At 39.7% G+C, this 13107-nt stretch overlaps 1 protein-coding gene across 1 annotated transcript in view; it reads right to left on the bottom strand.

Moving 5' to 3' along the window:
• Positions 1-13107, bottom strand: part of Nadsyn (NAD synthetase) — a 370732-nt gene that overhangs the window by 98104 nt on the left and 259521 nt on the right. Inside the window, exon 14 of the mRNA XM_090382985.1 lies at positions 12714-12882. Within this exon, the coding sequence (XP_090239111.1) occupies positions 12714-12882 (169 nt within the window). The remainder of the gene's footprint in view (positions 1-12713; positions 12883-13107) is intronic.

Here is a 13107-nt window from a genome sequence, read left to right as displayed (position 1 = left end):
AGTTCCTTTGTAACCACATCATAATATCCTATCAAATTTGTCAGACAGGACTTTCCCTTAACAAACCCATGCTGTGTCTGAATTATTGCTGCGGCCTTGTCTAGATGATCTTGCAATGCATCTTTAACCAGTGACTCCATTATTTTACCAGGAACAGAAGTTAAACTAACTGGTCTGTAATTACCACCCTTTGTCTTCTCCCACTTAACCATCCTTTTATCCATTGTAGCAACTTACCCTTAATACTTTTCGCTTTGTGAGTTGGGGATACATTTGCACATCTCCAGTCTGTGGGAACCTCCCCTGAGTCCAAGGATGCTCTCATAATTATGGCTAAGGGTTTGCTTATTTGCTTTGCCGCCTCCTTTAAAATAACTGGATTGATCCCATCCACCTCAGGTGCTTTTCTTATGTTTAACTTCAACAATTTCTCCTCCACTTTGCTCTCAGTTATTACAAAATCATTAAGCACCCTGCTACAATTTGATAACCTTCTGCCATTTTCAAACCTTAATAATTCCTCCTGTGTGAATGTAGATGCAAAATACTCATTCAGTTTGTTTGCTATCTGAGCAGAATCATCAACAGTCGAACCATCGATGTCAAGTGGACCAATCAGATTCATCCCCTTCCTTTTAGAGTTTATATAAGTAAAGAAATCCTTTCTGTTTTTCTTAGCATCTTTTGCCAAGGATTTCTCGTAATCAGCCTTCGCCTGCCTAACCTCCTTTGTGACCTGATTACAGACTAGCTTATATCTGCCATAGGCTTCTGAGTAGCTTGATAATTTATATGCATTCCATACATTTTAATTAGTTCATTAGATAAATGGTTATCTAATGAACTAATGAACTCATTAGTTCATTAGATAACCATTTAGGCCTAAACGTTGAACAATATTTCTTAATAGGTATGAAACTTTTAGTAGCATCCACGATTAATTCCTTGAATGCTTCCCACTTAGAATTTTCTATTGGTAACATCGTCAGTTTATCCCACTGTACTCTCCTTTACGGAAGCAAAAACCCTTTCCTTTACCCCTGATGGTAATTATATCTTTAAGTAAATCCCACATCAGATCACTGTGATCTGATGTGTGATCACTTCCACCTAGTGGTTCCTTTATCTGCAAATTCTTAATACACGAATGATCACTGCTGATAACCAGATCAAGAGTATTACTCTCTCTCTGGTTGCCTCTCGAACATGCTGCTGCAGAAAACAATCATCCAATAAATCCACAAAAGTCTGACTAGTGTGTGAGTGACCAACCCACAAGTTCCAGTCAATATCTGGGAAGTTAAAATCCCCCATTATAAGACATTCTGATTTACTGGCCCACTCTATTTCTCTTAACAATTGTTCATTGTACTCATTTGAGTCATTAGGCCTATAACGCACTCCTACTTTTATTTTTGCTTTCGCAGTGCTTATGTCACACCAAACTGACTCAACAGTGCACTGTTCATCTATATCAACTGGGTGCACTTCTTTTCATTTTATGTTTTTCTTAATTAACAGCATAACAGCTCCTCCCTTTCTATCCTGTCTATCGGGTCTTCGGTTTCTTTCTGGCAACTGCAGATTCCACACAATGCCAACAGTTTTCTATAGGATTCAGGTCTGGGCTGTTTCCTGGCCAGCTAACAGTTGTAATGGACCATTCTTCCAACCATCTTTTTACGCTGAAAAAATGCAGTTACTTGGCAGGTTGAAATGGTCTCTAATGGTTGGCAGCAATTTGCCTTCGAATATAGCCAGGTATCCATTGGCATTTACAGAACCTTTTATAAAATGCAAGTGACCTACTCCACGATGCGAAATGTCCCATATCACCTGGCTGGTAGGGAATTTCACTGTAGACACCATTATAGTCTGGATGGTATTCTTCACCATGTCTACAGTGAATCGTTTGTCTCCCATCAGAGCCATGCAGGTTTAATTTCTTCTCAAACAAGAAAATAACTGACTTCCATTGCATGTGGGTCCATTTGACATGCTCCTTACACTAAATTAATCGGGCCCTTTTCATTTTTTGTGTGAATAGGGGCTTCTTCTTCGGACGATGGATTACAAGTCTATTTTTGAAGAGGCATCTACTGACTATTACTGCACTTGCTATCATCCTGTATATTCTTCCCATTCTCTTTTCAGCTCAAACAAAGAAGCTTTAAGGTTTTTAAGGCATAAGCACTTCAAAACACGGTCCTATTTTGGTATAGAGACTCGTTTTCATCGAGTTACAATGGATAAAAGGATGGTTGAGTGGGAAAAGACAGAGGGTGGTAATTAATGGGTGCTGCTCTTCGTGGACTAATGTTATTAGTGGAGTCCACAGGGTTCGATGTTGGGTCCTCTGTCGTTTTGTATATTTATCAATGATATTGATGAAGGTATATCAGGCTTAGTGTCGAAGTTTGCAGATGATACAAAGGTTGGCAGGGTTGTTAATGACAGTAATGGCCTGTTACTGCAACAGGATCTAGATAATTTGGGCAGATGGGCTAAGAAGTGGCAACTGAAGTTTAACCTTGACAAATGCAAAGTACTGCATATGGGTAGAGGTAACCCCAGAGAAACGTACCAACTGTGTGGTACTACACTTAAGGTGGTAGAAAATGAAAAAGACCTGGGAATAATTGTGCAGGCAGATATGAAGTTTTCTGAGCAATGCAGACAGGCTGCCAGGGCAGGTCATGGGGTTTTGTCAATGATATATAGGAATTTTGCTAGTAGGGAAAAGGAGGTGATTGTCCCTCTGTATAAGGCAATGGTCAGGCCACGCCTTGAGTACTGCGTACAGGTCTGGAGGCCTCATTTTAGGAAGGATGTAGATTTGCTTGAGCGTGTACAGAGAAGGGCAACAAGATTGGTGAGGGGAATGAAGGGATCCTCTTACCAAGAGAGGCTTAAGTTCTGCAAATTGCAGCGGCTGGAGACTAGGCACCTGCGCGGTGATCTGATTGAGGTGTATAAAGCCTTGAATGGGTTAAGCATGCTGAATTCTGATGGGATCCTTCCACTTGTTCAGATTACGAACCTAAGGGGGCATAAATTCAAATTAAGAAAAGACAGATGTAGAATAGATGTGCGGAAATTTGCCTTTAGCCAGCGGGTGGTTAATTTCAGGAACAAACTTCCATCTGTTGTGGAAGTTGATAACTTAAATTTAAGGAGGAACTGGACAGGCATTTGGAGGGAATGGTGTGATTTTTTTTTTTTTTTTTTTTTTGGCTGATGCTGCATAAGCTCATGCGCTTGCATCACATGCCACTACTACTACTACTACCACTAGTTCCTTTTGCATCAGCAGAACCAGTATTCTTGAGTTTTGAAAGAAATTTACTCACTGTTGATTGATTACAAGACACTCTGTAAGCAATATGACAGGAAGAGAACATCCTTCCCCACGTAAAGCAACAATAGCTATCCTGACACAAGCAAGGAATGACTGCAACTCTTGCAGAGTGCACTTATATAGCTGAAAGTAACAGCTGATGCAATATTACGTCATCACCTACGAGTGTTAATCTTATCTGATGCAATCTGTAAGAAATATTGTCACATAGTTACGTTATTTGGACGACAATTACAATTTTAAGGGGTGATGCACTTTCTTTGAACATCAGTGTATATTCCCCTCCTCCCACCTGTGGACAACGATAGGGTTGTAAGTTTTATGGCAATGTCTCTTCTTGATTAAATGTATTATTTGGCTATATTTTTCCTTATTTAAATTTATATGTATTATATTAAATCTACTTTTTTTCCTTCTTCCATCTGCTAGCTCTTTATACTCTTTTTTATTGTTCTTTTCTCTCCCTTTATTATTTCTGTAATATATAATTTTATTTTCCTTGCACTGCTGAGGTTTAAGTTTTGCTTCCTTAGATTGCATTTGCCTACTTTCACCCCACTTTTGTTGTGAAAACATCTTTGTGGCACTTACTACTACATTTTTAGACTGAAGCAAAACCAATTGGTAATGAAATTTTCTTACAGAAATGACGTTACTTTCTAAATGACGCTAACAATGCTAACTCAGTCATTAACGTTGATTCAGTAGAGTAAGTAGTGGGTGTGAGAATAAAATGTTACATTGTTCATACTAAGAGACGGAAATGATGCCAACTCGATCACTAATGTTGATTCTAAGTTGAGTAAGTAGTGGGTAGTAATATTATTCAAGAATAAAAGCTTCAAAGCCACCAAAGAAGCCTCCTATGTCGATAAAAGAATGAGTTCAAAGACATAGAGGACGAAAAAAATGCAGAGTATAATAAAATCTGCTTCTCAAGATTTAGATCTACATCAACCTTCTACATTGTCTTCTCATCAAGAAGCTGGACTGTCAATGTCACAATATTACATTCAAGAGCCTCCTGAAGATTTCGATCAAATGAGTTCAAATGAATTACCTGAGGATTTTCAATTAATTTCTGAACCGGCAAGACAAGGTATACTGCAACATCCAGCTTCGAATGCTCATCCAAAAAGAAACAAAATCATATTTCAGCTCAACTGCCTGTTGTAGACCCCCACACATTTCAACAGTAGTCGAGTATAAAATAATTTACAAGAACATCGAACATGACAGTAACTCCTATAAAAAATTTGAACCACAATTTCTAAAAAAATACATTTGGAGCTGTTTGCAATATCTGTGATCATTTATGTTATGAAAATGATGTAAAATTGTGCACTCCAGAAAGTTATCTGTTACTTCTCTTAGGTAGCTCTAATGTAAAATTATATAGCGTAATACGCATCACTGCATTTAGGATTCTATTAGATAGTGTATTAGTAAATTAGTGAGAGGAGTCTACCTCAATATAGTACGTGGAACACTTCCGTATGATACCCTCCAGAAATTAAAACGGAAAAAACGAAAAAAATCGACAACTTACCGGTACATTAAAGTAAAATATAAATAATAAATAATTAAAGTAAGATATAAATAATTAAATATGGCATTATTTAATTAAATAAATAATTAAATGAGGCAGGAATATTTTCGTTAGATTCTTTTAATTGCGTTAATTTGAATTTTAATTGTTTTGAATTGATTTTGAATTGTGTTAAATTGATTATTTAATTATTTATATCTTACTTTAATTATTTATTATTTATATTTTACTTTAATGTACCGGTAAGTTGTCGATTTTTTCGTTTTTTCCGTTTTAATTTCTGGAGGGTATCATACGGAAGTGTTCCACGTACTATATTGAAGTAGACTCCTCTCACTAATTTACTAATATTATTATCAACGTAGAACATATTGAGTATTACAGCTCTGATTCATACTATCTAATTAGATAGTGTAGTATTGACAATTAATTAATTAAATTTATTGATCTTATTAATTTAAAATATTATGCCCCAGACTAGAGCAGCAAAGCAATGGGCACAAAGTGGCAGGAGTGTTGTGACTCGGGGGAGAACTAAGGAGGTCAATTCTCGAAACGCATTACAGCCTAAAAAAATGCGCAACTTGTGAAATATTTGCCGAACTCTCTGGAACAGAACATGATCTAGCCAAGAAGGATATCTTTGTGTGTGCCAGGTGCAGAGAGTGTCTAGAAATTAGGTGCCAACTCAGTGTTCTAATGGGCATCTATGAGAGCTTGAGGTGTAGGGTAGATGTCATAGAAGAAATTAATATGAGGGGTCCATCGAGCTCTCAGCTGCCCAACTCAATGCCAGAGCTCACTCCTGGGCATCAGGCAACACAGCGGCAACCTCCAAGGTAGAATGCGTTGATCCCACAGGAGTTAGTTATTGTTGGTGACTCTATTGTCAGGGAGACGGGGAATATATTGTGTAAAAAGGATGGATGGAATAGGATCAGGGTACGTCTGCCAGGGGCAAAAGTTGATGACGTTGTGAAGCATATATCTTTTAAGGGCACAAAAGGTGATATTGTTGTACATGTTGGCACCAATGACATTAAGAGTAGGAGATCAGCAGATTTCTTAACAAGTACAGGTCACTGTTGAAAAAAAGCTGTGAATTAGGGTTAAATTTGAAAGTGTCTGCAATTCTGCCCAGACTGGTTGATTATTTGGTTTTTTTTTTTTTTAGGAGCATTAGCAACTAAGGCCATATTGCTCCGGGATATGGGGTGGTCATTCCCTGACCTTTCCACATCCTCCGTATTTGGTGGTGAAGGGCACAAACCCCGGTCTAATCAAGAAGCGTGTGCTACGCACTGCTGCTCCTTCCCACATGACTACGGAGGCGCCGTTCTGCAAAGACACGATAGGAGGGAGTATATGATGAGAGCCTTGTCGATCAATTCGGCCCTGGAAAGATTGAGCAAGGCTCAAGGGGGAGAATTTTTTTTGGCCTGGTCTGTACTTGTTAACAGGAGAGACTGCTTCTACAGGGATGGGACACACTTAAATAGAAAGGGTGCAAGAATATTTGCTGATGCTATCAAGGCAGTGTTAGGTGGGTTGGAAAACTGCTAGCTTGGGGGGGTGGATTCACAGATTAGAAGATTAAAAGTAGCTGCAGGCAGAGGTGAAGGTGATTCTTGCACTACTTCTATTAGAATAAGCAGTGGCCTGGAGCGAGGGGTGCTAGAGGTTTCAGGAACTGATGGCAGCCATCGTGAAACAGGTGGGTATATGGGATGTGTTAGGGTAACTAAGAATAAGAATAGGTGCATGTATACCAATGCTAGAAGTATAGTAAATAAATTTGATGAATTTATTGTTGGGATATCAGAGATGTAGTGTCACACAGATATTAGGAATTCAGAATTGGAATTTAGGGAGTACAATGTGTACAGAAAGGAAGGGAGGAGGCGTTATGCTGGTAATTAAGAAAAACATAAAATCAAACGAAGTGCATCCAGTTGATATAGATGAACAGTGCACTGTTGAGTGAGTTTGATGTGACATAAGCACTGCGAAATCAAATATAAGAGTAGGAGTGTGTTATAGGCCTAATGACTCGAATGAGTACAATGAACAATTGTTAAGAGAAATAGAGTCTAATAGTAAATCAGAATGTCTTATAATGGGGGATTTTAACTTCCCAGATATTGACTGGAACTTGTGCGTTGGTCAATCGCACACTAGCAAGACTTTTGTGGATTTATTGGATGATTGTTTTCTGCAGCAGCATGTTCGAGAGGCAACCAGAGAGGGTAATACTCTTGATCTGGTTATCAACAGTGATCATTTGTGTATTAAGAATTTGCAGATAAAGGAACCACTAGGTGGCAGTGATCACAGTGTACTGATGTGGGATTTACTTAAAGATATAATTACCATCAGGGGTAAAGGAAAGGTTTTTGCTTCTGTAAAGGTGAGTACAGTGGTCTCAGACAGTTTTTAAATTCTGTACAGTGGGATCAACTGATGATGTTACCAACAGCAAATTCTAAGTGAGAAGCATTCAAGGAATTAATAGTGGAAGCTACTAAAAGTTTCATACCTATTAAGAAATATTGTTCAAGGTTTAGGCCTTGGAACCACTGGGTGGCACTGATCACAGTGTACTGATGTGGGATTTACTTAAAGATATAATTGCCATCAGGGGTGCAAAGGAAAGGGTTTTTGCTTCCGTAAAGGTGAGTAGAGTTGGTCATCAAATGAACAAATGAGACTCGTGACAGAGAAGAAAAATGCATGGGATGCATATAAATTATCAGGCAACACAGAAGCCTATGGCAGATATAAGCTAGTCTGTAATCAAGTCACAAAGGAGGTTAGGCAGGCGAAAGCAGATTACGAGAAATCTTTGGCAAAGGACGTTAAGAAAAACAGCAAGCATTTCTTTACTTATATAAACCCTAAAAGGAAGGGGATGAATCCGATTGGTCCACTTGATATCGATGGTTCGACTGTTGGTGATCCTGCTCAGAGAGCAAACAAACTGAATGAGTATTTTGGAACTACATTCACACATGAGGAGTTATTAAGGATTGAAAATGCCAGAAGGTTATGAAATTGTAGCAGTGTGCTTAATGATTTTGTAATAACTGAGAGCAAAGTGGAGGAGAAATTTTGAAGTTATACATAAGCAAGGCACTTGGAGTGGATGGGATCTATCCAGTTATATTAAAGAAGGCAGCAAAGGAAGTAAGCAAACCCTTAGTCAAAATAATGAGAGCATCCTTGGACTCAGGGGAGGTCCTCACAGACTGGAGATGTGCAAATGTATCCCCAACTCACAAAGCGGGATCAAAGGGTGACACGAGTAATTACAGACCAGTTAGTTTAACTTCTGTTCCGGGTAAAACAATGGAGTCACTGGTTAACGATGCATTGCAGGATCATCTAGACAAGACTGCAGACAATAATTCAGACACAGCATGGGTTTTTTAAGGGAAAGTCTTGTCTGATAAATATGATTGGATATTATGATGTGGTTACAAAGGAACTGGATGCAAAAAATAATTTTGATATAGTAGTAGTAGTGGAATGTGATGCAAGAAAGCAAGTGTATGAGCTTATGCAGCATCAGCCAAAAAAAAAAAAAAAAAAAAACACACCATTCCCTCCAAATGCCTGTCTAGTTCCTCCTTAAATTTATTAACCTATCAACTTCCACAATGACAGATGGAAGTTTGTTCCAGCAATTAACCACCCGCTGGCTAAAAGCAAATTTCTGCACATATATTCTAGATCTTTCTTTTCTTAATTTGAATTTATGCCCCCTTAGGTACGTAATCTGAATAAGTGGAAGGATCCCATCAGAATTCAGCATGCTCAACCCATTCAAGGCGATACACCTCAATCAGATCACCGCACAGGTGCCTAATCTTCAGCCACTGCAATTTGCAGAACTTAAGCCTCTCTCTCTTGGTAAGAGGATCCCTTCGTTCTCCTCACCAATCTTGTTGCCCTTCTCTGTACACGCTCAAGCAAATCTACATCCTTCCTAAAATGAGGCTTCCACACCTGTACGCAGTACTTAAGGCACGGCCTGACCATTGCCTTATACAGAGTGATAATCACCTCCTTCCCCCTGCTTGCAAAATTCCTATATATCATTGACAAAACCCCATGACCTGCCGTGGCAGCCTGTCTGCATTGCTCAGAAAATTTCATATCTGACTGCATAATTACTCCCAGGTCTTTTTCATTTTCTACCATCTTAAGTGTAGTGCCACACAGTTGGTACATTTCTTTGGGGTTACTTCTATCCATATGCAGTACAAGTATACAATATACTTGGATTCAGGAAAGCTTTTGACACTGTTGCACATGGAAGACTAAGGTACAAATTGGAGCAGAATGGTATTAAGGGTAAGCTGCTACAATGGATAAAAGGATGGTTGAGTGGGAGAAGACAGAGGCTGGTAATCAATGGGCACTGTTCTTTGTGGACTAATGTTATTAGTGGAGTCCCACAGGGTTCGGTGTTGGGTCCACTGTTGTTTTGTATATTTATCAATGATATTGATAACGGTATATCAGGCTTAGTGTCGAAGTTTGCAGATGATACAAAGGATGGCAGGGTTGTTAATGACAGTAATGGTAGTGTTATACTGTAACAGGATCTAGAAAATTTGGGAAGATGGGCTGAGAAGTGGCAACTAAAGTTTAACATTGACAAAAGCAAAGTACTGCATATGGGTAGAAGTAACTCCAGAGGAATGTACCAACTGTGTGCTACTACACTTATGGTGGTAGAAAATGAAAAAAACCTGGGAGTAATTGTGCAGTCGGATATGAAGTTTTCTGAGCAATGCAGACAGGCTGCCAGAGCAGGCTATGGGGTTTTGTCAAAGATATACAGGAATTTTACTAACAGGGAAAAGGATTGTTATTTGTTATTTTTGGTTTTTCCGAGCATTAGCAACTAAGACCATATTGCTCCGGGGATATGCGGTGGTCATTTCCTGACCTTTCCGCAACCTCTGTATTTGGTGGTCATGGGCTTGAACCCCGGTCTAATCAAGAAGCGTGTCTATGCACTGCTGCTCCTGCCCACCTGGTTACAGTGGCGCACAAGGAAAAGGAAGTGATTGTCCCTCTGTATAAGGCAATCGTCAGACCACGCCTTGAGTATTGTGTACAGGTCTGGAGGCCTCATTTTAGGAAGGATGTAGATTTACTTGAGCGTGTACAGAGAAGGGCAACATGATTGGTGAGGGGAATGAAGGAATCTCTTACCAAGAGAGGCTTAATATCTGCAAATTGCAGCAGCTGGAGGCTAGGCGAGGTGATCTGATTGAGGAGTACATGGCCTTGAATGGGGATGAGAATCCTGAATTCTGATGGGATTTTTCCACTTGTTTAGATTATGAACTTAAGGCGGCATAAATTCAAATTGAGGAAAGACAGCTGTAGAATAGATGTGCGGTAATTTGCCTTTAGCCAGCGGGTGGTTAATTGCTGGAACAAACTTCCATCTGTCATTGTGGAAGTTGATAGGTTAAATAAATATTTTAGGAGGAACTGGACAAACAATTAGAGGAAATGGTTGTGTGAATTTTTTTTTTTTTTTGGCTGATGCTGCATAAGCTCATGCGCTTGCTTTCTTGCATCACATGCCAAGATTACTATTCCTTGCTCTCATGATCTTTAGCAACACGGCGTGCACAGGCAGAGGACCCCCGACAAGCTGTTTGAGAGTGACCATACTTTTGGCATTTAAAACACTTCAGTGTTCAGGATGTGTAGATTGTAACTGGGCAGTTTAAGCAGCCTGCCTTTATGGAAGTTGGAGGCCATAGGGTGCTGAACGTTAGTATGAGAACTTGAGAACAGACAAGATGATTTCCATTCGTTTAGCATCGATATTCTCTTCACAGCTGTGACTCCTTGGTCTCTCAATTCAGAGACATGAAGAAGATCCCACTCTGATTTGACACCATGTGAAGAGTTCAGAGTTTTATGGGGGTAACGACGATGGATATTTTCCATAACGATGTGGCTTTCAGAAGTTGCTGTGCATGTTTTAGGTTTGCAGCCTCAACTAAAATGTCTCCAGAATGCAGCCTTTTGATAGATTTTGGAGACCCTGCCAGCTGTTCTAATCCTTTCTAGATGAAGAAGGATGACTTTTTCCCAAGTGACTTTCTCCAGTGGAATGGAGAATGAGGAAAAGCAGTGTTGGTCTATCCTCAGTTCTGGGTCTTTTTTGAGTTGGTATTATCGGTGTCATCAAATCGGTTAAGTAGGGGGCCTTATTGGGGCCCCAGAAGAAAAAGAGAGATTTAAATTACTCATGAGGATAAGATAAAAATTTCAGATGCCCTAAGTACTTCACCCACCACAACGGTGCCCTACGAGGGGACGCCCATTTGGGAACTAACAGGTACTGCATACACAGATGGGATGCCAAGTTTGCTTAGGAGCATCATACCCACATTTCCAATAAGTCTTGATTCTCATGCCAGGACAAAAGGGAGGGAGACTTATTGGCATGCAATTGACCCTAGCAGTAAGAACCACCTGCCGATTGAGCTCAGTCAGGCTGTCTTGTTGAAGGATGGGCCAAAGTGGTGTAATAGGGCTGGGCCTCTCAACCACCAGATCCCCCTTTCTGAGTTTCCATGGGTTGCAGTGCATAGCTGCACACGCCAGATTCCAATGACGTTATCCTGGAACCAAACTTTGGGAGTTAGATCCCAGTAATGATAATCTGGAAGGCCAGCAGTATCACTGGTAAGCCCCCTCACCATGTAGAAAGTGCCCATGTCGAGGGGGTGATGAAAGAGGCCAATGACACTGACAACTTGTGGAGGGTAAATGAAAGGCTAGAGTCTATCAAATAACAAGCCAATACAACAGTGGTAACCAAAGAGGCATTTCAGAACCCACAATTCAATGAATTTTGTCACTGATGATGCATCGCAGCTGATGGCTGAACTGGTCCCACAGAAAAAATGGAGGACTGGAAAAAAACATCACCTGGTCTGACAAATCCCAGTTCTTGCGCTTCACACTGGTGGAAGGACCAGAATATGGCAAAAACAGTGCTAGTCCACAGACCCATCTGCTAGATGGGTGGTGTAATGGTATACTTTTAGTGCACACTGGATCCCTTAATAAAAGGCACAAGTTTTATATGGAAATTGTTTCCAATCAGGCACATCCTTTCAGGGCTGTAGTTTACCCATTTGCAATAAAACTAGCATTGTACAGTATTGGGTTACAGAACTGGTTACATGAAGTCACATCTGTGGGGTGAAGCGGAATGAACTTTTTGGAGCAGAGATATGTAACCAACACAGGCCAGAATTCCCGTGACATGGGGGGGGGAGAGAATCTTTATTGCAAATTATTATTATTATTATTATTATTATTATTATTAGCCATATGGTGCAAGGAAGCCTGAGGCTTATACTGCACCAGCGAAAAAAAAAATTCCCAAGTTACCCTGAGAGAGAGAGAGAGAGAGAGAGAGAGAGAGAGAGAGAGAGAGAGAGAGAGAGAGAGAGAGAGAGAGAGAGAGAGAGAAGTAGAAAGGAATCACCAAGAAAGAGAAGAATGATGATATCCAGCTCAGGACCCTGGGTGTGCCAAGCCCATACTCACCAGATGTGAGTCCCCGGGGGTAAATATAGATGTGTATTAATGCAAGTGAAGTTGCAAATGTCCCATCATGGCCAAACGCTCACATCAGTATTATATAATTAGTGACTTCTCAGTGTATACTGTTAAGATATTTGTATTTCCCATATGAGTGGTCAATTGCAGGGAAAAAAATGATTGAAAATTAATTTAAAATTTTATGTAATTAAAACAAACCTGCCAATCTGATTAGCTAATTCGCTAGCATTTCTTTGTGTCACATCTGAAGAATTTTTAGTACCCATATAGCAAGTAATAAAAATTTGATTACAGAACTCCTGGGGATCTGTAGGAATGTATGCACTGTTGCCAATGATTCTCCTAGAATCCTCTAATGCAGTTGTATCTGTAAATTAAAACATTTAATTTATGTATTTCTGATATTCAGTGACAAATCAAACTACAAAAAATATAATAAAATTAAAATAATATAATACAGGTCGACCATCACTAATCCGGCAGCATTAGGACCTGTGGGGTGCCAGATTTTTGTGAGTTTGCCGGATCACCGGTGGTTATTTTAGAACATACATTTTACCCAACAGCTAACCACCTGCTTCTACCTTTAACA

This window comes from Mastigoproctus giganteus, chromosome 10, assembly GCF_048544385.1.
Source record: "Mastigoproctus giganteus isolate SK-2022 chromosome 10, ASM4854438v1, whole genome shotgun sequence".
Classification (NCBI taxonomy): Eukaryota; Metazoa; Arthropoda; class Arachnida; order Uropygi; family Thelyphonidae; genus Mastigoproctus; species Mastigoproctus giganteus.
This window is presented reverse-complemented; position numbering and strand designations above follow the sequence as displayed.